The following is a 27,682-nucleotide window of genomic DNA, read 5'->3' on the forward strand; positions in this document are numbered from 1 at the left end:
AGAGATCACAAGTAGGCAGAGAGGGAGGGGGAAGCAGGCTTCCTGCTAAGCAGAAAGCCCGATGCGGGGCTCGATCCCAGGACCCTGAGATCATGACCTGAGCCGAAGGCAGAGGCTTAATCCACTGAGCCACCCAGGTGCCCCCAAAATGTGAGCCTTCTTAAAAGTGGAATGAGAAGTGCAAAAAGGAAGAAAATCTTAAATGATTTTCAAAAATTAGTACAATTGTATTTCATTTGAAATGGTAGATATTGTGTTTGCAAGATTGAATACATTATCCCAGTGCCCCAGCACCCCCCCTTACTTTAGGTAAATCAATCCGTGTTTGCAGTAAACTACAAAGATACATTATTTGCTTATTGCTTATATAAGGAAACTTAACATGTTAAAATTTTGGAGACACAATTGTATCTGCTTTGATGTGTTTGACGTCTTTTTTGCCCTGTATATGAATGTCCCTTTGCTGCCCTCTGCATTTTCAAGCTGCTTGTATCCTAACAGTTGGGAGTTGGGAACTCTTCCGAGTATAATCGTACAACCTTCATCTTCCATTCCCTAGTTTGCAGATTTTTTATGAGACTGAGTGCTACCTACTGTGCTAACGAGGCACCTAAGTTTGCAGATTTTTTAAAAATCTAGTTGTAATTATTACTAGTCTTTTAGGCTCCACACTTTCTCTCCCATAACAATTCATAACAAACTTCAGATTTGAATTCAGAATTCCAAAAATGTACAGAGAAAAAGGCAAAGTACACTTCATTTATACAAAGTCCAGAAGACAGCCTGTTCCACTGTTGCCAGACTTCTGGGATTTAGTTGAAAGTTGAACTCTGCTTAGCTTGTGGCACAAATTAATGAAGTTGAATCAGTAATTTTTAAAAGTTGGTTCAGAAGTGAGATTAATTTCTATATAGCCTCTTCTCTTGGTTATATCGTTTATAATGGAAAGAGGGAAATGTTCATTAATTTAATTATTTGCTAAACTGGAGGGAATGGAGGATATTTGGCCTTATGAATCAAACATCTGTTGTATTTTTCTTATTTTAACTTGTAAAGATTTTAATTGTTCTCTCTCTCTACCCATTAAAGATTCCAGTGCTGAATATTCAAATGAAAATTTTTCCTGCACTTTGTACTGTAGCAGGAACAATATTTTCCTGTACAAATTACTTCCGTGTAATCTTCACAGGTGGTGTTGGAAAAAATGGATCAACGATAGCAGTGAGTACATCTTAAGATTTCCAGCAATTGTTTATACCAGGACTTGGTTTTGTAATTGCTTTTTCATTTGAATTGTATAAAATACTAGTTTAAATTTAGAGTTTCTGCTTAGTCTTAAATAAAAGTGATATCCAAAACTTCTCAGTTTTATCTGTACATGCATATGTTTATACACCTACATGCATTTCTTTGTGTATGCACACACAGACACACGTGCATTTATACACATACATATGTTTAAAAGTATGATTGGGGGCACCTGGGTGGCTCAGTCAATTGAGCCCCTGGCTCTTAGTTTCAGCTCAGGTCATGATCTGGGGGTCCTGGGGTCGAGTCCTGCATCAGGTTCCACACTTGGCATGGAGTCTGCTTGATATTTCTCTCTGTCTCCCTCTGCCGCTTCCCCACTTGTGCTCTTTCAAAATAAATTTAAAAGTAAAGAGAACTATGATCTGCTTTGTAAAATAAACCTGGCAGTGTAAGTAAAATCCTCAGTTTGTGCCTAACCCTGCTGCTGCTTTCTTCATTAGCTGGTCTGGTATTCAGTTACAGATACTGCTGGCTGGCAGGCACCATGAGGTTCTTAAAAATTTGAGCTGATCTGCCTTAAGCAGATCCAGGTAGTATCTGACGGTATTGAGTGTTGTTAATCCCTCCCCTCTCTTTACTCTGCACAGGGAACAAGCGTCCTCTCTCCTTTTCTCCATATTGGATCAGTGATTACCCTTGCTGCAATGATCTATAAGAAATCGGCAGTTCAGCTTTTTGAAAAGCATCCCTGTCTTTATATACTGACATTCGGTTTTGTATCTGCTAAAATCACTAATAAGCTTGTGGTAAGCACTAGAGTTTTTATTTGTTTTGTTTTTAATATTCATCTTGGTTTGGTTTTATGGCCCTAGTTTTTATTCCATTGGGTTCTGAAGTTTGCTCTCCTCCATCAACATGGGAGCCATTTTTCTCTTTGAAGCTTCAGCTTGACATTACCAGAAGCTCCGTGGACCTCCACCTGGATCTCTGCATGGACCTCCGCAGCACTTCTTTCTACTGCAGCTTAATTTGGTGCTTTAGTTTATGTGCCTTCTCCAGTCTTAGTCTGTACACTCAGGGCTCTTTATGAAACGCATCTTTTGGGGGGCTTCGCTACTTGGGCTGTCCCTTTGGTGTATAGCTCTTACCATACTTCTTGTCAGTTTTACAGTTTTGGAAATGCAACTTTCTATTAAGTATTGCTAAGTAATTCTTGAAACTTGTGATTTGAGCACAAACCTGATTTACTGTGTAGCACACAGTTGCTCTAGCATGAAAGCACCTGCATCATGGTTTCTCTTTCATTTGCAGGTGGCTCACATGACTAAAAGTGAAATGCATTTGCTCGACACAGCTTTCATAGGCCCAGCACTTTTGTTTCTGGACCAGTATTTCAACAGCTTTATTGATGAATATATTGTACTTTGGATTGCCCTGGTAAGTATTGTACTGTGTCCTATTTCATGATTTGGAAGCCACTTGTTTTCTTGTTTCTGTCAGCCAGTCCTGAAAGATAGATCATATAATTATCATGATTTGGTATGCCAGAAAAACCACAATTAGGGGACTTGGCAAGAGTGCCTTGTGGCTTCGTCTTTGAGCCTTTTTTTTTTTTTTCATTATTCTTATTAGTCCTGCCTTCGTCAGTGCTCAGAAACTCCAGATTTCTGACTAAAACAGAAACTGACAAATTAGATCTTGTGGGCCAGTGACCTGTTTCTGTAAATAAAGTTTTATTGGAACACAGCCATAGCCATTCATTTCTGTATTGTCTGTGGCTGCTTTCGTGCTAGCATGGCAAAGTTGAGCAGTTGAAATGAAGACAAAGCCTTAAATATTTACTGTCTCTCTGAGAAAGAGTTTAATGATCCTTAGTGTAAAGGAAAAATCCTTGAGAAAATGAAATTATTAATTATTAAATCATGTGGAGTTGAAGTCTAATCTGAAAAGAAGGGAAGAAAGTCAGAGAAGCCCATCCTTTTTACTTTCAGGAAGCTTAGGGATGGCCTAAGAAGGTCCTGAGAATCTAACAGTGTCTCTTCTTTCCAGGTCTTCTCTTTCTTTGATTTGATCCGCTACTGTGTCAGTGTTTGCAATCAGATTGCGTCTCACCTGCACATACATGTCTTCAGAATCAAGGTCTCTGCAGCTCATTCTAATCATCATTAATGATGTTAACTCGGTGTTATATAGGAACCTTGTGTTTTCTGCAGGAAAGAATCCAAACATATTGAGGAGAATGGGGTGGATAAGAACAAATATAATTTATAATAATCAATGTTGTATAACTTTTAGTTATCAGTAACACTCCTTAACTATCCTGTGTGAGAATGGGAATTTCAAGTCCTGTCCTGTAATTGTACATGTTGTCATACAGGGTTTGGCCCAAGGAAGCATGCAGGAAAATTTGCCATGTGTTTGTAATTATCCTGGATTCAGAATAAAATTGTCCTGGGAAGCAGATCCCCAGTGGTGGAGATTTCTAATGTAGAATATTTGCAGGCCAAAAGATGGTTGCTTTATAATTTTAACAAATCATCATCTTTTAGTGACGTCCTTCTTTAGTGTCTTCTCAGGCTTTCTTTAACTAAGGAGCTCAGCTTATGGCACATATCCCACGAGCTTGTGAGTTGGGATTAGTGATAAAGACCTTGAATTTGGATTGAAAGGTTTCCTATCTTTACATTGTTGAGGAAGTCATTATTTTATTGATCAAGAAATGGTATCTCTCATGGGCTTGGGAAATCCTGTTAGCATGCAGAATAATGTGGTAACTTTGTTGATCCATTTTATTTTTTTAAATAAATATATGACCTGAAAGCCAGCCTTTTTCTCAGTTTTATTCAGTGGAAAGATAACTAAGTTTTGATGTCATTTTTTAAAATTCAAGCAAAATTTATTTCTCTTCTTTAATAAATAAGGAGATTCGGTCAGTTGCTTTGTCATTATGTATCCTGCGATCTTTCTATTTTGTTGAAGTTGTTTAACTCAAAACCTAGGAGAACTAAAAAACAGAAAACAAAAAAATGAAACATAGGAGAACTGTGTTCATTTTCCCTCTCGACAAGTTTTTTTGTTGTTGTTTGTTGTTGTACTTGTCACCCTTTAGATTATGGCTTTTTTTTTAAAGGCTGTATCATTTATTTTTATGTATTTATTTTTAAAGATTTATTGTTTGTTTGTTAGTTTGTTTGTTTAGAAGAGAGAGCACAAGCAAGGGGAACAGAAGAGGGAGAGGCAGAAGCAGGCTTCCTACTGAGCAGGGAGCCCGACTCGAGGCTTGATCCCAGGACCCAAGGACCATGACCTGAGCTGAAGGCAGATGCTTAACCAACTGAGCCACCTAGGCACCCTACGATTATGTCTTTTAGGAATCTCAGGCCTTTCTCCCAAATTTTCGAGAGGCTTAGGCCTCTCTGGGCAGTTATTGAACAGTTGTACTCCTCTTCTGGCTCCTCAGTATACTATAGTTTGAAATGAGAACCAGATATCTTCATTAACTATAATCCAGATCTGTTTCCATGGTATGTAGATAGTATAGTTGCTTGAATGGAGGGGAACAGCAGAAAAGAAACTATTGACTAAAACGAGATATCTTCTTACTGCTGTTTGTTTATACTGTTTCCATGATCCTGGGTGAACAGTAGCTGTTACTGCCTCAGCTGATAGGCAGAAGTCTGCTTTCTCGCAATTTTTATGTCTCCATTAATCCCATGTAATCTTGAGTAGCAGTGACAGTGAAACTTTCAATTTCTTGGCTATGGTGTTGAAGTAAAGAGAAACCTCTCTCTATTTTTGCTTGCTAGCAACTTCTCCAGCATCTGGGATAGAGAAGTGCATGCAGGAAAATGCCAGGGCACATCACACATTAAAAAGTTGAAAGTTCTGGGGCACCTGGGTGGCTCAGTGCGTTAAAGCCTCTGCCTTCGGCTCAGGTCATGATCCCAGGGTCCTGAAATGGAGCCCTGTATCAGGCTCTCTACTCAACGGGGAGCCTGCTTCCTCCTCTCTCTCTGCCTGGTTCTCTGCCCACTTGTGATTTCCATCTGTCAAATAAATAAATAAATAATCTTTTTAAAAAAAAAAAAAAAAAGGATGAAAGTTCTGAAAGACGAGAGGTTTCTAAAAGTTTCCCATCCCTCACGGTATTGAAACAGAAGCTGTCATTAGAAGTATAGAGGGAAGGGCACCTGGGTGGCTCAGTCAGTTAAGCCATGGTGACTCTTGATTTCAGCTCATGTCATGATCTTCAGAGTCATGGGATTGAGCCCCACATCAGGCTCTGTGTTCAGTGCCAAATCTGCTTGTCCCACACCCTGCCACACTCACTCTCTCAAATAGAATCTTGAAAAAAAAAGTATGGAGGAAAGATGGTTGAGGTGACCACTAAACTCCTTTGGACTCTTAAGATTATAATACTCTTCTCTGGAAGGAGAAAAATGGCAGAGAAACAATCCCCCTACCTTCAGCTGAGGAGTTGAACCAGGCTTCTCAAAATAACCAGGTAGGAAGCTGGATGTCTACAACTGAAGGCTTCAAACCGGAAGTGATGGGCAGACAGACCTATCTATGGAGGCAATGTAGAGCTCTTCCCTGGCTTCTGGAAGCTCAAATGTCTTACCCTTAAGTTGCCCTAGACCACAAATGCTTCCCTGGCCAGCAGCCTTTCCTCCCAGGTTCTGGAAGGCACACCTGACTGGAACAAAGAACTGTTGCCCTGTCCCAGTGCTGTAGCTATTTCTACCAGTGTCCCCCACCTTCCTATTAGAAGCTCAGCTGCTGACCCCCTAGTTCTCCCCACTCCACACACAGCCCCAGAGTTCTGGGTCACTATGCCTAGGTCCCCTACTCCCAGTACAGTTGACTCTCACATCTACAGCCTCATATTCCTGGTTCTCCACAGCCCCCAGAGGGAAAGCCAAAGATAACACGTCAACAACAAGGAGATACTCATCTTTATTCTTAGCTTCACATGCCCACAGACTTCTTTTTTATGTGGAGAGACTGAGCCTTTGGGCCACAACTGCTCTCCGTGTTGAGGATTTAGTAATAGTGGTTCCTGGAAGAGGACCGTCACAGCAACTTCAGAGGCTCGCCTACCCTGTGCTACTACCGTCTGCCGCTCCGCATCTCCCATGCAGGACATGCCCCTTGGAGCCCAGCCCTGTGAGCACAGAGCTTGGAGCCTTCCAGAGTCCAGAGAAACTGATTCCAGGGATCCCAAACCCAAGATGCCAGCTCAAAGCAAGACCTGGTTACCAGGACTCAGAAGAAGACTGTGGATTCTGGAGGTGGTGTGCTTCGCCAGTCCCACCGTGCTGGCAGGCGCCAAAGTCCAAAACTGGCTTGTGAGTCCAGTCCCTCCTGTTGACCACAGCTCTTACTTCACAGTCTTTTCCCTTGATTTCTTGTGTTTCTTCTGTTCCTCATATTCAAGTATCTTCCGTTGGAAGTAGCCTGCAGGTTCAGATACAGGTGTTAGAGGTATGTCGTCTGGCCAGGTGGACGATGATAAACTCAGGAGTAAGAATCAGAAATAACCTCTCTGCTCCCCGTGCTCCCCTGCCGCATCTACATTCCTGTCAGGATCCCCATGTCCTCATGGGCCCCTGGAGAGCGGGGTGTTCAGTTTGGCCCAAAACTGGGGCTACAAATAGGATTTTTTTTTTTCAAATAGAATAATTAATAGCAGTTGGCTCCAGATTAAAACAAAGAGCAACTTCCACAAAATGGCATCCCAGAGGCATTTTCTGAGGCTTTATGTTATTTTAGTCCAACCCCACCAATAAGACTCTTCTCCTGTAGGCCTCCAGAGCCAGGGCCACACCTGACCTGGACCCTCCCTGGGCTTTGAATGATAGGGACCTGTCACCGTGTACCTGCAGAAGGAGTCTGGCTCTTCTCCGCTTCCTGGATGAAAAGGGAGAAGAGCTGTGTCTTCACAAACTTCTTCACAAATCGGCGGATGGCCTTGGAGTTCAGAGCCTTATAGAAGGCCCGTTCTTGGAAGTGGCCTTGCCCATTTGCCTCCCGCTTGATGTAGGAAGCATAGTGTCCCACCGTCTTGACAAAGAACTGCACAAACGGGCCCGAAACATGCTCATTGAGCTGTTCTGAAGCTGCAGGACACACAGAGGCCGTCTCAGAAGAACCACCCACTCCTGCCTCCAGGTGGCTTCCAAGGCAGGCGGAAAGCTCCCAGGGAGGCAGCTGGGGTCGGGCTCATGATTACTGATTAAAATGGGAGACTGGGTACAGGTTCTCTGCCATTGCTTGGGAAGAATAAAATCTCACACTCATACTTGCCCTAGAATCTAGGCCCCTGGGACCAGTCCAGGACTGCTGAGTGAGTCCATTTTTGTTCTGACTGGGATGGTTGGGAATCCCGCCTTCAGGTTCTGTGGAGAAACCCAAAATAGGGGGGACCCAGGACTTACTCCATGGCTCATTGGTCGTCTGACCAAGGGAGTCCAAAATGTCATCCTGAAGCTTAGGCGGAAGGATCTCTTTTTCGTCACCAACCTAGGAGAGAAGAGCTCAGACTCAGAAGTCAAGCAGACTGGGAGGAGGTGCAGTGTTTGTACAAGCCTGAGGGGGGCATGGAACTTATACCCCAACTCCACCCCAAGTTGGCCACGTGGGTGAGAAGCAACAGAAGCTGCTTCTTGGCTTTCCATCGGACTGGAAACATCAGCAAGTTTCCCCTGCATCCCTGTGGCCCAGGATTTACATCCCTGATCTAGAAGCACTCAAACCAATTGCCTGGTAGTGGAGCCGTCTTTGCCAAGGACTCCTACAGAGAGGTCTTGTTAGCACGGGTTCTCACCCAGGAAAAGCACTTCAAGTTTGTGCAGGTAAGTGGAGCATGGGAGGGACAAGAGCGATGGAGTTGGGGGTGGGCCTGCAGGGTGCCGGAGCCCAGACACTTACCGACATTAAGAAGGTTCCTTCACAAAGATTCACCAACAGGACCTGAAATAAACACAGAACAAATGGCTTTCTCTCTTCCCATCAGAGACCCCAGGAGCACTTAGCATTTGCATTTTTGCCTGTGGCTGCACCTGTCAGCCCAGGTGGCAACAAGATCAGCAATTCTCCTTTCCTGCCTGATACCCTCCTTTCTCACCATCCTTGGAAACCCCCAGTTGCCTTCCTGGGAAAAGGTAGGAGGTGTAGGAACGGGGAGGAGGAGTGCTACAGTAGGAGGGACTACAACTGGGGAAACCACAGCCAGTCACTCCCTTAATGAAACACTGATCCTAGGAATGGCTTCTATATATGGCACGGTTAGCACATGGCACACATGATAGGCTTTGCACATTTTCTCTCGTTCAATCCTCCCCACAGTCCTGTGGAGGGAAACACTATCCCCATCTTGCAGATGAGGCAAAGAAGTCGCCCAAGTTCCTACAAATAGTAGAACCGGTTTCCAAGCGTAGATGGAGCTGTTCTAGATACCGCATCCCTGTCCTCCCCACGCCTTCAGCTCCCTGCCGTCTTGGTCAGATTTCGGCCAGCACTGGACACCTTTTGATTTTTTTTTAAAGATTTTATTTTTATTTATTTGACAGAGATCACAAGTAGGCAGAGAGGCAAGCACAGAGAGAGGTGTGGGGGGGAAGCAGGCTCCCTGCTGAGCAGAGAGCCCGATGTGGGGCTCGATCCCAGGACTCGGATCATGACCTGAGCTGAACGCAGAGGCTTTAACCCACTGAGCCACCAGATGCCCCATGATTTTTGTTTTTTAATGCTTGCAACAACTTGATGTACTTGCCTGGGAATCCTACTTTTGAAACTCCCTGGGATCTTTGGGCCTTCCCGCAGGAAATAGGAAGAGAAGGAAATGTGCCAAGGGCAACAGGAACAGGGAAGGAAAGGCAGTGAGGAGACTGTGTCTGCAGGCTGTGCGAAAGGCTGGCCTTTGAGTTCATCACTGCCGAGGGGCCCTCCGCCTAGACCCGACACTATAAATTGGCATCCTGCTGGTTAGATTCCAACCTGCTGATCTGTTTCTCGAAACCTCAGAGTGCTTTTAAATAATCGGAGTTGGTTTCCAATATTTAAATTGGAAAATTTCACATCAAGTTTGCTTTGGGTGCTTCTGAAAAGTCAGTGGCTCTCACGCTGGTTGGTTGACGACGTTTCTAAAGGACCACGTTCAGATGGAACGGAGGGCAGCTGCCTCCCTTAGGCAAGGTCTGTGCTCCACAGTTTACCAGGATCTCCCAAAGCCTGGGCTGGCCACTTAAATGCCTGCAAGGCCTGTCTTTTCCTTTAGACTCTGGTCTTGTCAGTACGGTGAACGCTCCTTCTATGCTCCCTTCTTCCAAATAAAGGAAAAGAGCAACTGGAAAGTGTGCCAAAAGAGAGCGCAGGCAGTGTAATCATTCATCATCAGGGGAGAAAAGCTGAACTAGTTCAGGCTTGAGACCACTTGAATACATAGGCTCGGATGCCTTTCTTTAATCAGGAAAGGCTATTTCAGGGACCTAAGAATGTGCATGAAGAATTTTTTTGTGAAGTTCCCCCAAATCTTTCTAGTATTTGCCATTATTACTGTCTGTTGAGTAATCCCTTCCAGAACTTTGGTGGGCAGAGAATCCCCCCACAGCCACAGTGGGCCCTGGCCCTCCCCCGTTCCTCATCCCCTGCCCATTTCACAGAGCGGCTGCTGAGGACTAAAATGGGCCAAGGCTCTTGGATAGCAGGAGCTGCAGTCTGGCTGGCCTTGGGGTGTCTTCCTGCCTGGCTGTCAGGGGAGGAGCTAGAACTGCATCGTCAGCAAGTTTCATAATTCCTAGGGTTGGGACATTTTAAGTCATTGCCAAACATGGGGCTGATACTTTGACCCAGTTAGTCACATGGCAAAGACTCCCTCAAAGGGCCTGTCTACTCAGCACTTCTGAGGAGGGCTGGGAAGGCCAAGGAAGCAGGAAGGGAAACAGCCTGCTCCTTTACTTCCCAGCAATATTTTGTATAAAAAGGGCTTTGGTTCTCCCTGGGGTGCTAGGTTCCCTCATTGCCTGTGGGGCCTAGAATATGTCAACTGAGTTCTCTGGACCTCCCTTATTTCTTATGGAAGTAGAAGGAGTCCTCCCACCAGGGCTGGTTCCTGCCTCTTCAGTAGCTTAAGACGAGATCCCACCTCTTCCTTTGGTCAGCTCTTTGCGCAGGGTAACAATGCAGATAGACCTAAGGAATCCTCTTAGCTTGAGAGTATATAGTAAGTTGATCTTCGGAAAGTGGCTACCGACAACTGAAACTAGAGTGCACATTTTGAGTTGTCTTTCCAACACTGGAGATAGCTTTATGCTACCAATGCCCATTTTCACAACTGACACTTCTGGTGTGTCCAGGGCATTGCAAAGAAGTAAGAGGACAAAATCAAGTGGGATCTGGACCTATATTCTCGTTGGCTGAGTGAACACTGAGGTAGTCAGAAAAAAAAAACCTGGGTTACATGGGTGGCGCAGCCTGTTAAGCATCTGACTTGATTTCAGTTCAGATCATGCTCAGGTTTGTGAGATCAAGCCCCACATCGGGCTACACATTCCACTTAAGATTATCTCCCTCTCCCTCTGTGCATCCCCTGCCCCACCACCACTTGCGTGCACACACACCCCTTCTAAAATAAATTAAAATTAAAAAAAGATAACTCTTGCTACATAAATCTGCATTTTTCAAGACTCATAGTTTGTAGGAGGGCTACATTAGCTCACTTGCAAGGAATGCGAATGAATTCTAATGGGCTGTGTGTTGTATAGACCAGCTGTGCCTGTCCATTCAGATGAGAGACGGGACAGCCTAGACCCTGCCCTTTGACACTAACTGACCTAGGACAGCTGGATGACCCCTGCATGAGCTGCCTCTTACACCCAAAAGGAAATCACTCAGCAGGAGGAAGCAGCCGCTTACTGAGCATCAATTATGTTAGGCTTCAGGCTATGAGCTTTCTGTAGGTTATTTCCCCTCTAATTCCTAGCTAGCACTTGAAAACCACTGTCCCCATTTCTCAGATAAGCAGCTCAGGCTTAAAGAGGTGAAGCAACTTGCTCCGAGTGACACCGCCCTTTGCCACAGAGAGCCCAGGTCCAACTCCAGTGGTCCTGGAGTCACGCCCCCTCCTTCCCACACCGTACCTCTTCCATGGGGCTCTCCATGACCTGCTGCTGGAAGCGCATTTGGACTCCGACCATGAAGGGGGTGGGGCAGCAAACAGTGTCCAGGAGTCTCTCGGGGACAACGGGGATGTAGGTGTGTGCCCAGCTGAAGGGGTAGAGGAGCGCGGCAGCAGCGTGGATGCACTGAGACAGGGTGCTAGGGGCAGGGCACAGAGAACACGAGTCACAGAGGCCTGCCCGCGCCTCCACCCCTGCGCAGCGCCCCCAGCCCCTTCCCCACGGACCTTAGAAGCGAGTCTGGGAGCTGTGCAGGTTGTTGAGTAGCTGGGAGGGGAGGGACAGAAGCCAGAAGAGGCTGAGGCTCCTCTCATCAAAGACAGGGATTCTCTCTCTCTGATCTTTCTTTTCCCCGTTAGTCTTCGCTCTCACCCCCGCACAAAACTAGTGGCCCCAAAGAGGAGGAAAGAGGAAATGCCTTCGCTTGGGCAGATCACTGGGTGAGCCCATCTATAGGCTCGCCCCAGCGCTAAGGATGTGGATACCAGGAAGTCCAAGGCACTGACCCGGCTTGACAAACTCACAGCGTAGTTAAGGAGACAAACATGTAAACAGTGGAGCAGAGCAGAGAGGCCAAGCCCCATTTCCTCCTGGAGGCTCTCCACCCTCACCCCCAGCCTTTAAGTCTCACAGCTCCCTCTGGCCCCTCGAGGTTATTTCAAGTGAACAGGTCGGTGCCTGAGCTAGTCTGGGAAATTCCTAGATTCCAGGAACCTTTGCCCGGCGACTGCCCGCCGGAAAGTCCCAGAGAGGTGAGCCCTCCACCCTTCCAGTAAAGCATTCCCTGTGTGATCATGGCTCAGGCGGACTCCTCACCCCGCCCTCCAGCACACACACCCAGCCCCACTCTCTGTCCTCTCCACAGCCTCTTCATGGATGGCTCTTCGTTCCTCCAAACAAGCCTCAAACTAAGGCCAATAAAAACACGGATGCCGAAACCTGTTTCAGTTCTTGGTATGGAGCTCGTACTTCCTGAGTTAGAAAGATTGGGTTTCTGAGGGTCCAGCCAAGGCTGAGGCTGCCTGGAAGTCCCCTCCCTGCCGGGGCTTCGGGGCCCTGACAAACGCAGTGTGGGAAGGAACTGGGGAGTCTCAGGATCTCCCTGGAGAAAGTGAGCACCCGAGAGACAAATCCTGCCAGCCTGGGCCTGGATCCAGATTAGCTGGCACCTGGAATCACCTTCACTTCTTGAACACTCATCTCAGGGGAAAGGAAGGAACCCCAGCTCTAACCACAACAGAACCTTCTCATTTTTCTACAGGGTTGAAAGTGGAAGCACTGTTTCCAGAGCAAAAGATTACACCACTTCCCTTAAGGATTTGGCTCACAACTAGTGCCTTTTTGGTTATCACTGATTTTGCAAAAGGTTCAACCCACAGCGCTTACTCCCTGCCCAGACTTCCTTTCCTCTAAAACCCATGATATCCACCTGACCCTCTGGCCTAACTTTTGAGTCCCTAACATCCTTTTCTTCTTCTTCCCTAAAAGAACCAGGGATGTCAGCCCAATCTCACTGGCTTTCTCCTTCCCACACAGCCACAGAAGGTCAGCCTCCCACTCTTTCCATGTTATTTTTCTCCACCATTCTGTCACATGTCTCCCCAAAGATTCTCACATTTGAAGCCCCGAAGAGGCAGAGACCAAGACATGACAGTATCCTTCTTTGACTATGCCCAGAGATATAGTCAACAGAGAACTTAATATTAAGGATAGCAGCTAGCTTTTGCACAGCAAAGAAAACCATCAATAAAATGAAAGAGCAGCCTACTGAATGGGAGAACATGTGTAGATGATCTAATCTGATAAAGGGTTCATATCCACAATATATGAACTCCTACCACTCAGCACCAAGAATCATCACCATCAGGTGATTAAGAAATGGGCAGAGTACAGTGTGGAGATTCCTTAAGAAATTAAAAATAGAGCTACCCTATGACCCTGCAATTGCACTACTGGGTATTTACCCCAAAGATACAGATGTAGTGAAAAGAAGGGCCTTATGCACCCCAATGTTCATAGCAGCAATGGACACAGTTCCCAAACTGTAGAAAGAACCAAGATGCCCTTCAACAGACAATTGGATAAAGAAGATATGGTCCATATATACAATGGAATATTACACCTCCATCAGAAAGGATGAATACCCAACTTTTGTATCAACATGGACAGGATTGGAAGAGATTATGCTGAGTGAAATAAGTCAAGCAGAGAGAGTCAATTATCATATGGTTTCACTTACTTGTGGAGCATAAGGAATAACATGGAGGACATTAAGAGAAGGAAAGGAAAAGTGAATTGGGGGAAATCGGAGGGGGAGAGGAACCAGGAGAGGCTGTGGACTCTGAGAAACAAACTGAGGGTTTGTGGGGGGTTAGGTGAGCCTGCTGGTGGGTATTAAGGAGGTCACGTATTGCATGGAGCACTGGGTGTGATGCATAAACAATGAATCTTGGAACACTGAAAAATAAAATGAAATGAAATGAAAAATAAAATAAAAATTTAAATAAAATAAAAATAAAAATAAAAAGTGTTCATGTAGTAGTCCTAAATTCTAGAAAAGAAATGGGCAGAGGACCTAAGTAGACATTTTTCTAAAGAAGACATGCAGACGGCCTAACACGAAAAGATGATCCACACCACAGATTGTCAGGGAAATGCAAATTAAAACTACAATGAGATATCACTTCACTCCAGTCAGAATGGCTAGTCTCAAAAAGACAAGACATAACAAGTGTCGGCGAAGATGTGGAGGAAAGGAACCCTCGTGCACTGTTGGTGGGAATGCAAACTGATGCAGCCACTGTGGAAAACAGTATGAAGATTCCTCAAAAAAATTACAAATTAAAATACCATACAACCCAGTAATTCTGCTGGGTGTTTACCTGAAGAAAACAAAAACACTACTTGGAAAAGCTATATGTACACCCATGTTCATGACAGCACTATTCACAATAGCCAAAATATGAAAACAACCTAAGTGCGACCGACTGATGAATGGATAAAGAAGTACGTACAGTGACTATTATACATTATGTGAAATAATGAGATCTTGCCATTCATACCAATATGGGTGGACCTCCAGGATATCACGCCAAGTGAAATAAGTCAGACAGAGAAAGACAAATGCCATGTGATTTCACTTCTATGTGGAATTTAAAAAATAAAACAAGACAAACAAAAGGAGAAACCGACTCATACCTACAGGGAACAAACTGGTGGTTGCCAGAAACGAGGTGTGAAGGACAGACAAAATACGTGATGGGCATTAAGAGGTACATACTTCTAGTTATGAAACTAAGAAGTCATGGAGATGAAAAGTATAGCATGGGAAATACAGTCAATAATATTATAATAATATTGTATGGTGACAGGTGCTGACTACACTTATCTTGGTAAGCATTGCATAATGTCTAGAAATGCTTTTTTTTAAAGATTTTATTTATTTATTTGATAGAGGGATCACAAGTAGGCAGAGAGGCAGGTGGGGGCAGGAGGGGAAGCAAGCTCCCCACTGAGCAGAGAGCCCAATGCAGGGCTGGATCCCAGGACCCTGAGATCATGACCTGAGCTGAAGCCAGAGGCCCAACCTACTGAGCCACCCAGATGCCCCAATGTATAGAATTGTTGAATCAATATGTTATACACCTGAAATTAATATAACACTGAATGTCAACTATACTTAATAGAAAGTAATTTAAAAATAAAAATACATGAAATAAGTAAAAATAAAGAACACCCCCCCCAAAAAAAAATCCCAGCTAGCTCTTACCAGTATGTGTGTGCCTGCTAGAGTGGTAGGTACCTGATGTGTGCCCTATTTCGTTTAACCCTCGACACAGCCTTATGAGGAAGGTACAATCATGATCTTGATTTTACAGATGAGATCATTACTTCAAGAAGTGAGGAAACTGGCCTAAAGGGAAGCACATAGCTAAGGTAGAAGAATATATTGGATTGGAACCCTGTTCTGCTGATTTCAACACCTCTGCTTTCAACCACTATAGAATACTACATACCCAAAGGTCAAAGACCAGGTCTAGTTTGTCTGCATCTCCCTGATGTTTGACATCTGGCAGACAGTTGACACACAATAAATGTTTGTTGAATGAGTGAATAATGGATGGATGAGATGTGTTTGCCCTTAGGGATGACGGGCTTGACCTCCATACCAATATAAGCCTTCTCACCCTGTCCTGTGCCCTTCCTAAGCCATCACACCTGCACCTGCTCTGATTGGTCTCCACCTCAGCTGTCCCAGGAATATTCCGGGCCCTGCTCAGAGATAAATCTGGAACTTTCTTCAGGCTCAGGAAGCAATCAAGTTTGGAGGCAGAAGAAGGGGAATTGCAACAGGTGTTTCTCTACAAGGCTTAGTACAAAATCAGACCTGGAGGCAGAAGGGTGAGCCCACAGGTCCTACAGCCTGATTCCCTCAGAGAGCCCTCTGGCCTATCCCTTGAACCCAGGAATGCCAGGCAGCCCAGGAGAGCTGCTCGGCAGCTGGACCCACCTGAGACCTTCTGCCAGAAAGATGATTCTTCTCTCCAACACCGCAGATGCAAAGATCTGAAGGATCTGCTCAACACTGAGACACGTCAGCAAAGAACGAAAATCCACGTGTTCTAGGTGGGAGTCCAGGGGCCGAGTCAGAGAGATAAACTGCAGGGGAATTGGAGAGAGGAGGCATCACCACGCTGAACAATCGCAAGGTCTTGAGTTCTGGGCCTCCACCAGCCTCCGCTCCTTTCTCCCCACCTGCCTACATCGGATCCTGCCCCTCCCCTCCTTTCCCTCAAGCTCAGGGCTATGCTGACCCATCCCCAGCCTGGCCCACAGGCTGGCTGTGAGCCCCCCTCCATTGCACACACTTTCTGCTTGAGGGCCTTCCCAGCTTAGGCCCCCCGGGTCACTCTTCTTGTATCCCCCTCCCTCTGTCTCCGAGGCCCCCCTAATTTGATGTGTGTTTCCCATCATGTACCCAGGGAGCATCCCGTTTCTTCCCTGTCATCACTGTCACACCTTTATAAATTCTGTACTTCATTTGTGTGTTGAACATTTAACATCTGTCTCCCCCACTAGACTTTCAGCTCCAGGAGGTCAGGAATCGCATTCATTGTACTCACCACTTTCCATCCAGAAAATAGTACAGCTTGGAGCATGGCAAGCATTCTATGCTTATTTTTGGAGAAAGGGAAAAGCCTCGCCCCTTATTTTTATGTGGGGGAGACAAAGTTCAGAGGGACACACCGATCTTCCACGGTCCCCAGGGTCAGGCCTGGGATGCTTACAACAATGTCCTACTTGTGGCCTCAGTGGGCTTAGTGCCTGCAACGGTAGCATCGCCATGAGGCATGGGTGGGGACGCAGGGGTGGGGATGAATGACAAGAAGACAGATGGAGGCCATCAGATAGAGACACTGGACACCCACGGGAAGATGAGGGGGATTGAAGTAGTAATTTGGGGGCTGCAGGCAGCATCCATTCTAGTGCCAGGAAACTCAGCTTACGTGTGTCGCTATAAATACAAGTCTTGGTGACTTGAACAGTAAGGAGGTGCTTGGGAGGATCAGAAACCATGGGTTTGATTTTCAGCTCTGTCAACAAGTCCCGTCGGGCCCCTGTCCCTGCCTGGCTCAGTCTGTCTGTGCTAACCGGGTGGACGGCAGGACTAAAAGAGTGGCACCCCCCAGAGGCTGCCCTCTCCGGCCAGGGAGGGGCTCACACCCTCAGTAACCCACCTCCGTGCCCGAGTCGGGGATGAAGCTCTTGAGAGTGACAGTCTTCCCAGGAGCAGGGAAGGCCGCCTCTCGGAGGCCCTGCATGAAGGGGTAAATCACCGCCACGGAGATCTGGTCCCTCTTCTCCACCTCATCCAGGATCTGCAAGGCACGGGACCTTGGGAGGCAAGGCTCAAAGGCAGCCACTGGGAGGTGGCAGAGGCCTTCCCCCCTCCACTACCCCACCAACCCCACCCCTGCCCTCATCCAGCCAATCCTTGAGGACCTTCCAGGCCCCTCCACCAACTGCTCCCCTCTCCTCCCTGGCAGAACCCAGGCTGCTGTTGACCTGCTGCAAGAGACCTGCCGCCTTCTTCCTCTTATCCTCTTCACTGGTCCCCATTCCTCCTAGCGCCTCATGTAAACTGCCTTCCCCCCCGCCGGAGTCCTCCCAGGATAAGCCATCACCCATGATGGCACCATGTCCAGTCAAGCTGGATGCAGTGGGAGCCTGGAAACCTGGGCAGACTCCATCCCTCAGAATCCTGTGCGGAGAAACACTCCAGCAAGCAAAGGCTGACAGTGTCCCAACCTCCTCCTCCCAAGGGCCTGCTGGAGATGAAGCACACTGAAGCTCTTTTGTGGCCACCAAGACATACCCTGTCCCTTCTAAGGACCTCCTCAGGTGTCCTAGCACTCCAGTTACTCTGGCAAGAGGAGTCAGAGGGAGTCTCGGAAAAGCATGTTATGACTCCGTATAGTAACTGTCTTCATATTTGCTCAGTGTTCCGCGTTTCTCCTGTCACTTCATTCGAGTCTCACGCTCGACCGCGAGTCAGGGAAGTGAGGGATGTCACACACCTTTGCCAGATGAGGAACGGGAAACTCCTGCCTCCTAACCTGGGGCTCTCCCTGCTGTCCCGCTCCAACTGCTTTCTTCCCTGGCCCGAGGCGGGGCCTGGGCTCTCTGCAGGGCAGGGGAGACAGTCCCCTGGGTTCAGTGCCCACTTTTCAAAATCAAGTCGAGCCCAAGCTCCTCTCTGCCTTGGTTTGCCTGCCAGTGCTGAGGGCAAAGCTCCACTTGGGGCCCAGGGAGCACAGACAGGTCAGGCAGCCCCAGGCAGCCCCAGGAGCTGAACAGGCCCTGCAGGCCCTGGGGAATCCCGCTGCACATGTACCTTGGAGAACAGGCCAAAGCAGCCAATGCAGCTGATGATGCAGTACACCTTGGGGAGGCGAGGGCCACGGCCGGTGGGCTGAGGAGGGACAGAGAGGCTCCCTCAGGGTCACCGCCTTCCCCAGGGCTTCTCCCTACTGGGGCTGATGGGGTGCAAGGCCAGAGGTGGGGGCTGGGGGGACTTTGCGGGGGAAGTGGGGTCAGAGGGAGAAAGGCATGGCCGGGCAGAGGTTCTGTACAAGGCGTGGGCAGCAGGGAGGCCAAAGCAGCCCCCAAAGTCAAAAGCTGATGGCTTGGAAGGGGCCAAACACTGCTGCCATCAGCGCGAGCACCATTTGGGGTCTGCAGAGAGAGGGAGCAAGTGTGCTGTGGAGATGAGGGACAGGCTAGAGGCAACAGTACTGTACAAGGGACTTGGAGAAGCCTCTGGAGACCCAAGAATCATTGAATTCCAGTCCCTGCTCCAGAAGGCTCCAGGGGCCAAGGCAGCTAGGCCTGGGTAAGGAGGCTAGAGAGAGGATCTGGTGGGAACCTCCCACAGGACGAGCTATTGGAAGCCTGGGGACAGCGGAGATCACAGCCAGGCCAGCAAAGGTCCCGTGGGTTGGCAAGGAGGGGCCTGCGTCCCCGTACTGCAGGGGTACAGACGGCGCTAACGTGACAGCAGGGGCTGGACCGGGCTCTCCAGGCAACCACCATTGCCAGGGAGCCGAGGCTTTTGCAGCTGAAGCTTGAGCAAGCCCAGCTGTGGAGCGCAGTGGGCTGCAGAGAGGAGGGGGCAGTTCTGAGTGGCACAGACCAAGAGGCGCCTGCAGTAGCCGATCTTCCTGCTCCCATCCACGTTGGTCAGGACAAAGGAGAAGGTCTCCCTGAGGAAGAGAAGACACGTGGTTTGCATTTATTCACCGGATCCTAAGAGAAGAAGATTGTTGGCCTCAGACAGATGCTGAGGGGGGTCAGGAGGGCAGCGGAAGCTGCTGATGAATCATGAGAGTAATAATCACACCAGTAATTTATTAAGTGCGTATCGGTAGCTAGCTCTAAACATGCCCCCTCATTTCATTCCCAAAACAATCCGTTGAGGTGGATTCAGTTGTTATCCCCACTTTAAGGACAAAGGCGTCGAGGCTGAGAAGGTCGTTCTTATCCAAAGTCATTCGACTCAAATATTTTGAGGCAAAATCCAAACTCAGGCAGCCAAATCCCAGGGCTGATGCTGAGGGGGACTTTGCCACACTGCCTTCTCAGAAGCCAAAGGCCTTGCATAAAGCCCAGCTTTGGCCAGAAGCAGTCAACTGTGGCAACCGTCATTCCCAGGACAGGTGAGACATTCTTGCCCTTCTCTGGACACAGGGGACAGACGGGTCAACGTGGTTGGCCCAGATCATTGGCCCTGGGGGACTCCAGGCAAGATGTTTATAAGTGAGTCGACTCCAGTCCTTCCCCTTCAGGAGGGAAGCTGGTGAGAAACTGGCGTATACAGCGAGGGAGGGAACCACAGGCACCTCTCTCTTCTCCCCCTGTCCCAGATTCCTCGGTCCTAGGCCTGAGCAGTTACCTAGGATACTCTGTGAGTGAGGCCCACTCATTGCCATCTGGGAAGCAGAACAAGGGGATGGCCCTGAGCAGCCGCTCCTCCTCTTCCTGTTGTCCCCGAAGCAGGTTCTCCCTCTAGAAGGAAGAGCAAGAGACCAGGGAATTGTGGAGGTCATGGCCGGCCGGCAGAGAGGGCCTCATGGTCGGCAGGCTTCTTTTGTGGATCTAGGGCAGTTTGACGATAAGCCTTCCTGCTGGCATAGTGGCTCAGAGTGTGCCTCTAACCAGCCCTCCCCACAGAAACTTCATTCTGGCGCTGGATGCACCCCAAGGCTGAAAGAGCCCCTCCTAGGCCAAATCTACATGAGCCCAAGTTAGACATCAGGACCCTAAGGACCCACATAGGCCGGAAGGGAGCCAGGGCTTCACTGAACACAGAAAGGCCTAGAGGCTGCCTGGCCTCCTGGGAGGGCCACGTGGGAGAGCTACCACAGCAGAGCAGAGTAGTGACTCGTTCAGCTGTCGTACCATCGGGGTGCACAAGAAGGACGCCCCATCCCCACCCTTGACCCTACCCCCAGAGCAGACTAGAAGGAGCCTGGCGTTTGGGCTGCAGCCGCAGACTGAGCCTGCCCACCAGTGGAGAGCTGGCCCCACCCTCTCCTTCCCACCCACCCCTGAGAGGGGATGCTGGTCAGGAGGTCTGGCTTCCGGAAGGCAGGCCTCTCTACAGAGAAGGGTGGCTGAGGACAGAATTTGGAAGAATGAGGAGGCCCCCCAAAAGCCAGAAGAACCAGCCTCGTTTCTCTGCCAGGGAGCCCAGGTCAGTTCCTCACAAAGAAGCCAGACCTAGATTCTGTGGGTGATAACAGGAAACGGGGCTGGGCCTGAAGGAAATGGGAGCACCGAGCATAGGGTGGCTCCAGACTCAAGCCCTGGCAGGGTGGAGTGGGGAAGAGGGCATCCCTCCCCCCACTGCCTCTCAAACACCCAAATCCTGCCTCACCCTGCCTCCCTCCTTCCATCCTTACCTTGGGAAACTGGTAGGTGATGGTGGGCTCATAGTCAGGCCCCGAACTCTTTTTTTTGAGGGAAACCACGAGGAGGTATTCAAAGAAGTGTTGCCCTCCAGCGAAGGCGGGCAGACAATGATCCTGGGGCCTTTCTGGCTCCTTTACAGGGTCCCTTGGATTATCCTGAAGAGATCCTGAAAGCAAGACACCAAGGCCCACTTGGTATTTCAGTGGCCCATGCCCCAAGGGGTCTGTGTGGCTCCAGACAGCCTCGCCCCTCAAGGCCACCATGCCGACGCCGAGATCCCCAGAGCCTGCCCAGTGACTTAGTGTCCAGAGCACGGGGAGAGCCACCCGGATGGTTTTCATGCCTGCCCTGGGAGATTTCTGAAAGCACAGGGAGCCAAGAGGAGAACAGAAACCGCTGATTTGGAAGCCAAGGAAATGTACTGGGGAGCCACTGTGGAGGCAGAGACTGGGCCCATTCAAAGGCGCCCAGGGCAAGACCCGAAGCAGGAAAGACTGGGTAGAGATGGACCTGAATCAGAGCAGGTCCCAGGGCCATGTGTCTGTGGCCACACTGGCCCCTATGGCTGGCATGACCGGCTCTGCAATCTAATAGGGGAAGCATCCTGGCCTACGCACACGGGGGACCAAGTGGAGGTCAGGCTATAGAGACTCTATGTGGAAGAGAAGGAAGAAGCATTTCAAGGAGGAAACAGCCCCGTGGGAGAGGGTCACCCTAGAAAACAGGAAGTGGGCAGTCCAGTCCAGACCTGCTCGGAGTCGAGGCAGCCGGCTGTGGAAGAGCCTGAGCATCCCGCCTACCACTTGTCCTTCCATCTCCTCCAGCCTGCGGGGGGCATGGAGCGTCTCCCCTTCCTCGGACACAGGCTGGCTACAGAAAGCCTAAGGAGTGGCTGCCGCTTCCGTCTCCAGCCACAACTCCATGAAGCCACGCCAGGCGCTGCCTTCCAGAGAGGGGAGAGCGGCTTCCATGCTGAGCACCCAATGACTGAGCAAGAAGGATGTGACGGGACCCAGGAAGGCAGCTGAACGCCCGCGTTGACAGAGGCAGCATCCTGGCACTGCTGCTCTGACCTCAGCTCCTCCCAAGAGCCCCGGGGTGTGGCAAGAAAAAAGGTCATGAGCAAACACCTCTAAGGCCCAGCTGTTTCTGGGCTAAGGGCTTTGAATCCTGTGCTGCGGACTGTGCCGTGGGTTTAGGGACAACCTCGGGACAGTGAGGAATGCGCAGCAGCAGCAGACTGGGCACCGGAACCTCTCCAGCCCCAGGACAGGGATTTTTGTATTCCTGTAACTTTGATTCCTGACCTTTCACATCTCAACTTGATTCACTATGGCCAAAAAACCCTGCGAGGCCCCCCTGCTGCACATGGAAGCTTCCAGAACTTCAGGACTGCAAGCAAGTGCACGATACCAAACCTTTCCCACAGCCAGCATGCCACTGCCTCCCCTGATTAAGATAAATAGACTCGGCTCATTAATTCCCTCCATGGAAAATTTTTTCTAGCAAAAGAGTTGTGGAAATCGATCCAAACCTTAAAACCCTCCTCTCCTGACGTAAAAAAAAAAAAGAGCAAATCCATCTCTGAGCTGGTGAGTTCCTGGTATGTCAGGATGATCTACAATGGTGCATCTCTTACCACCTATGATAAATCCTTTTTCTTTCTTTCTTTTTTTTTTTTAAGATTTTATTTATTTGACAGAGAGCACAATCAGGGGGAATGGGAGAGAGAGAAGGAGAAGCAGGCTCCACGCTGAAGGACTCCATCTCAGTACCCTGGGATCATGCCCTGAGCTGAAGGCAGATGCTTAACCCTCTGAGTCCCCCAGGCATCCCCCTGCAATATACCTGAAGACTGACTTCTCTCACGGGACCCACTCCAGGGCTCCAGCAAAGAATGCCTCCTCCCAGATAGGAAGCACTGAGTCAGGACATTCCCCCCACCCCCACCCTGTGGCCACAGTAGGGGACTGGTTGCATCAGCAGCCTGAGGCTAACTCCGTGACAGTGGAAAGCTACGAGGTGATCCTGGCCCCACCCCCAGTCCTGCTCTGTCTTTTTTCCCTGTTGGGTCAGGTCAGCAAAGAGCAGAGCAGCTGGCCCCTTGAGCTCTAGTGGTATCTCAACGCTGTGTCTGGAGGCTGGGGAAAAAAGAAAAATAGCACTAAGTCACCTCGGAGTCTCACATAAATTTCCGAATGAGCAAATTTGGGGGCTAAGAGCCAGGAAGCAAAAGGGTTTGGTGGCCCTGTCTGTGCTTCAGCAAAGAATTAGCAGACTTCTGGCAGAAAGTGGGTTGCTGGAATATGGGGAGATGGCTGTCTTGTTCTTAAGAGTTCCAGACTAGGCTTTTGTGGGACTAGTAAGAGCCAATACTTGGGGATCCAGACATGACTCCTGGGGAGAAGCCCAATCACAGTAAATATGTATGTCACAAAAGCTGTAATGGTGAGGACAATGACCCAGAACACTCAGAATTGTCGCTACGTCTTATTCAAAACGTGCAGACTTGTTCACAATCCTCACCACCTGTCTGAGGAACAAGTATTGTCTTGATACAGATGGGGAAACTCAGGCACAGAATAATTCAGGGGCTATTTAGGGACTATTAACAGAGTCTGTTTGGAGTAGGAATTATGAGAGTTCCATGTCTATGTTCCCACCTTCTGGATGCAGTACACACCAAACATCCCACCAATGTGGGGCGCCTCCTGTTTGCAAAAGTCTTTGAGAACCCAAATCTTTTCACTGATCGTTCCAGAACCTCAGGAAATTATTCCTTTCCCTAAACCCTGGGTTTGCATTTTCAGCCCATTTCCTCCTGCATTATCAGGAGAGCCTGGAGAACAGCAAAACTCGCAAAATCAAACAAAAGAAGTTATTAGACTTTTGGGCTGCAACCCAAGAAATCCAGAAAAGGATTGCTTTCTTCTTCCTTTCAAAGAGGTTTATCAACACAAGAGAAAAGCAGAAAAGAAAACACTCTACCCTATTAATATAGGCCATCTCATTTAATCCCCAGAGCCCTGGAATGAAATTACTGTCCTGAGTTTTTCAGTTGAGGAGGGAGCCACCCTTTCCAGGGAAGTCAGGAGTCTGGTTACACTTGTTCCTGCACCAGGAAACTCCTCCCACAGGCACCCGAGTAAAGTTACAGAACCAGCTAGAATATAGGTGAGGGAACTTTCTGGAACTTTGATTTGGAAAGCTGGCTCTTCCTTTTCTAGCTCAGCAGCTCCCAACTCAGGACCACCCCCCTTGCCACGTCTTCCCACCAAGATGACATACACATGCATGTACACACACACACACACACACGCACGCACACACACACACACACCACCTCTTATCACACAATTGCCCTGAGGACAAAAGGGCAAAAGAAGATGGGAAACTCCTTAGAAAGGTGGAGGATGGTATAGAAGATGAAAAGGGCACACTCTCCTGGCCTGACAGGTGGCTGACCTCAGAACAGGTAATACAGGCTGCTCATCTCACAGCTACTCCCATGCCCAGGTAGCTGCTTCAGCTGCAATCATCAGCCCAGTTTGGGGGCTGGGGTGTGTGGAAACAACTGGAATGTCTCTTCTTGGCTGCAAAAAGCAGAACTCTTCCATTCACATGGATTTCTGAGAGTTAAGGGTGCCCAATAAAGACCAGGCCAGTAAGTCTCCATAGAAAAGAGGACACTAGGGGTGCCAGAGTGGGTGAACTCTGTTCTAATCATTGTAGTCTGGACCCTGTCCCCTCTCTGGTCTCTTACCTCTTTGCCTTGAAAGGGACCAGATACTGGAAGCCTGTGTTTAGGGTGAACAGCAAGATCTGTGGGGGTGAGGCGGTGGGGGGTGATGGTAGGAGTGATCAGGAGTGATGGTAGAAGGGGCACTGATCTCATTCCCAGATCTCCCGGTTTCCCAGGCCTGGAGTAGGAAGGGTTCTCACTCAACTTTTTGACTGCCAATGTTAGACAGCTTGGAATGGCCCCAATTTACTCTCTAGTTGGCTACTTTCTCCTCAGTCGGTGGAACCTCTGGGCAAGTATCTAAGGGTTCCTGCTGCCCAGCCACAAGACGGGCTACTAGCAAATCGAAATAAATGTTTGTTGAATGAATGAAAAACATGAATGAACAACTAATGGCGTTCTTGCAAAGCCCAGTGCCCCTGCTAAGAAGAAAGGGATCGAACAGTGACTTCTGATTGAAACCCCACAACCCTGTAATTATTTTCCCCTCACCTGGGGGGGCAGAAGAGGGGTGGTGGCGGGTGTCAGGAGCCACAGGAGGTGCGCCCTGTCTGGGTAACACACTCTAAGGCAGCAGCAAAGCAGGTCTGTCCCCGGTCTGCTGGGGGCCACGCTCTCCCTGGCCCCGCCGCCACCCGCAGGTGGGGGTGGTCACGTCTGGGAGCTGAGCTCCTGTTGAGCCCAGCGGCGGGGCGGGGCGGGACTGAGGCGGGGGCTCCCGGAGGGCGCCTCAAGCACACTGCGGTTGCACCACAAGCTTCCTGGCTGGAAGGACACGTGGCCCCGGGGCCCCACAAAGGCTTCCTTTGGCCCGCCACCTCCCCCTCGCCCCCAAGGGCCCTGCCGCTCTTCAGACCTCTGACCCCGCGGCCACCTGGCCCCGTCCCCTGCACCTGCGTCCCCCCTCCCGCTCACCTGGCGCCAAGCCTGTGCTCCTAATGGCCCTCGGACTGCCGGCGGAGCCGCCCCCCCGCGCCGAGCTCCCCCCGCCCCTCGCCCCGCCAGCCTAGTGGCCGGGCCTCTGACGTCGGTGCCGCCCCCACGCCCCGGCCCCGCACTAACCCCCGCGGCCGCGCTTCAGTCTCAGGCTGGCTCGGAGGCGGCGGCCGAGCCCGTCCATGGCCCGGCAAGTGCCCGGCGCCGGTCCCGGGTCCGCGCCGGCCCCGCCCCCAAAGCTCGCCCTTCGCGGGCCCGGCACTTTCGCTTTCACGCGGGGGGAGGCCGAGGGCACAGGCCCGGGACGAGGCGGCGCACCTTCCGGACTGCGGGCCAACCCCCGGCGCACCTGGGCGGGCCGGCTCTGCCCTCGGCCCCCCGGCGGGGTGGCGTGGGTGACAGAGGGCGCTCGACGCGCGTCCGCGAGGAGGCGGCGCCACCGCGCTCCCACCCTCCGTGGGGCACCCCGGGAAGTTCGACTTGCCCGAGCCCGCAGTCCCCAAACGCGCGGGTGCGACGCGGTCGCGCCCTACCTCCGCGGACGGGCTGGCAGTGCCCACTGGGCACCCCTCTGGGCACCCGTGCCTCTTCCAGGTGGCTCCGGACTTACCTCAGAGCGCACAGAATTCTCGGAGTCAGCACATGCTTCCACCTTTCATATCTCCCCACCCTGCAGCCGCTTTAGCCTCTGGCCAGTTCCAGCACTTTTGCGTTCTGTGTCCTTGCACCGCAGGGCACGTGTCCTTCCCTCTTTTCCCTGTTTCACTTCCGTAAGAAGCAGCGAGCCATCGAGCCAACGGCTGCCCTTTGGGGTCCCAAGGAGGGACAGGAGAGGCGCTTCGCGAGTTCTGACCCTGCCTTCCCTCCGGAGCGTTCTCTGGCAAATCAGCAAAGTGGGGGTAATTCCTGCTCTGCGGCCCCTACAGAGATGTGAAAGCTGAGGAACAGAAAGTTCTTTGTAGACTCTTCTGTGATAGGAATGTAAGGGATGATGATGGTGGTGGTGGTGACCATGATGATGATGGATGATAATGATGATGTCAGTTGCAGCTGTCTGCACTCGGGGTCTAATCCCAAATCCCATACAGCCTTTCAGTTCCTCCTCCACCCTTCTTATATTCATTGGCTTCCAAACACACAGAGACTTCAGGCTTTAGTGGTCAGACATAAAAATTTGCATCTGATAAACCCCACTGGCTTGTGGGCCATCTGCCGGCTCTCTTCTCCCTCCCAGATGGGCCTCTGTAGGGTGGGAAGGGTGGGATGTGTGCAACGTCCATCTGAGGTGTCTCCATTCACAGAGGTTTTAGTCTCAGTTTTAGTGTGGGAGGCAAAGGGCAGAAGACACAGCCAGAAATATGTCTGGGATCTATAGAAATGACCCTCAGACTTACAGCTCCTTTCCCTCTCCCATGAGTGGCCTCCAGGTACCTCTTCTGTCACAGACAGGGTGGGTGAGCAGGAGTGGAGAATCCAGCCCTGGTATTAAACTGTCTAGTCTTTGCCAGGAGGTTCTAAAAGTTGTCTGTACTCTGGGCCTATGCAATTTTGTACTTAATTACATGGTCAGTTTCTGTTCTCTATTCTCTGTGTGTTACACCCTCGTGCAAGGACACATCTCTTCCCTAAGTATCTTCTCTTGGCTTCCCTGGTATCCTATGCTTCTCTGTGTAAGTATTGTGATTGTTCATGATCAACTTGTCCAGTTGGTTGAATATTATTGTGCCTTAATTTTCCCAACCTATTTTACGCTGGTGCTAACCAAACTACTTCCTTCCTTTAAAAACAGAGGAAGAAATACGGGCATGTTCACACTAAAAAGGCATGCATGGATGTTCATGGAAATCTGATCTGAAATAGCCTCAAACTGGAAATAATGTTGAATGTCCCTAAACAGTGAAATGGATGGACTGTGGAATAGTCTTACAATGGAGTACTATACAGCAGTGAAAATGTAAGTAAAACCCCTGCTGCCTGCAACATGGTTACATCACACACACGTGATGTTGAGCCAGAGGACCAGACACAGAACAGCACATAATGTAAGGTTCCATCTACATGAAGTTAAAAACAAGCAAAACAAATTCATGGTATGAGAAACCAG

The 27,682-nt window shown here is 49.5% G+C and overlaps 2 protein-coding genes across 4 annotated transcripts in view; one reads left to right on the forward strand and one right to left on the reverse strand.

Moving 5' to 3' along the window:
- Nucleotides 1-4,075, forward strand: part of CEPT1 (choline/ethanolamine phosphotransferase 1) — a 36,821-nt gene extending 32,746 nt beyond the window's left edge. For both annotated transcript variants that reach the window (XM_044238898.1, XM_044238897.1), the window contains exons 6-9: nt 1,090-1,221; nt 1,899-2,057; nt 2,563-2,688; nt 3,301-4,075. In XM_044238898.1, the coding sequence (XP_044094833.1) occupies nt 1,090-1,221; nt 1,899-2,057; nt 2,563-2,688; nt 3,301-3,420 (537 nt within the window). In that variant the 3' untranslated portion in view covers nt 3,421-4,075. The remainder of the gene's footprint in view (nt 1-1,089; nt 1,222-1,898; nt 2,058-2,562; nt 2,689-3,300) is intronic.
- Nucleotides 4,076-6,188: 2,113 nt separating this feature from the next.
- On the reverse strand, nt 6,189-25,777 carry DENND2D (DENN domain containing 2D). Of its 2 annotated transcripts, none has more exons than XM_044238909.1 (12): nt 25,705-25,777; nt 20,891-21,066; nt 19,882-19,994; nt 19,123-19,192; nt 18,325-18,402; nt 17,168-17,308; nt 15,940-16,088; nt 11,391-11,568; nt 8,182-8,223; nt 7,689-7,773; nt 7,131-7,370; nt 6,189-6,708 (listed from the first exon to the last, which is right to left on the reverse strand). In XM_044238909.1, exons 1-12 carry the CDS (start codon nt 25,760-25,762, stop codon nt 6,632-6,634), a joined length of 1,407 nt encoding a protein of 468 aa, XP_044094844.1. In that variant the 5' UTR covers nt 25,763-25,777; the 3' UTR covers nt 6,189-6,631. The 2 variants fall into 2 exon arrangements, with proteins under 2 accessions (XP_044094844.1, XP_044094842.1); XM_044238907.1 differs by lacking the exon at nt 25,705-25,777 and adding an exon at nt 21,649-21,807.
- Between the last annotated feature and the right edge of the window lie 1,905 nt (nt 25,778-27,682).

This window comes from Neovison vison, chromosome 2 (genome assembly GCF_020171115.1).
Source record: "Neovison vison isolate M4711 chromosome 2, ASM_NN_V1, whole genome shotgun sequence".
Classification (NCBI taxonomy): Eukaryota; Metazoa; Chordata; class Mammalia; order Carnivora; family Mustelidae; genus Neogale; species Neogale vison.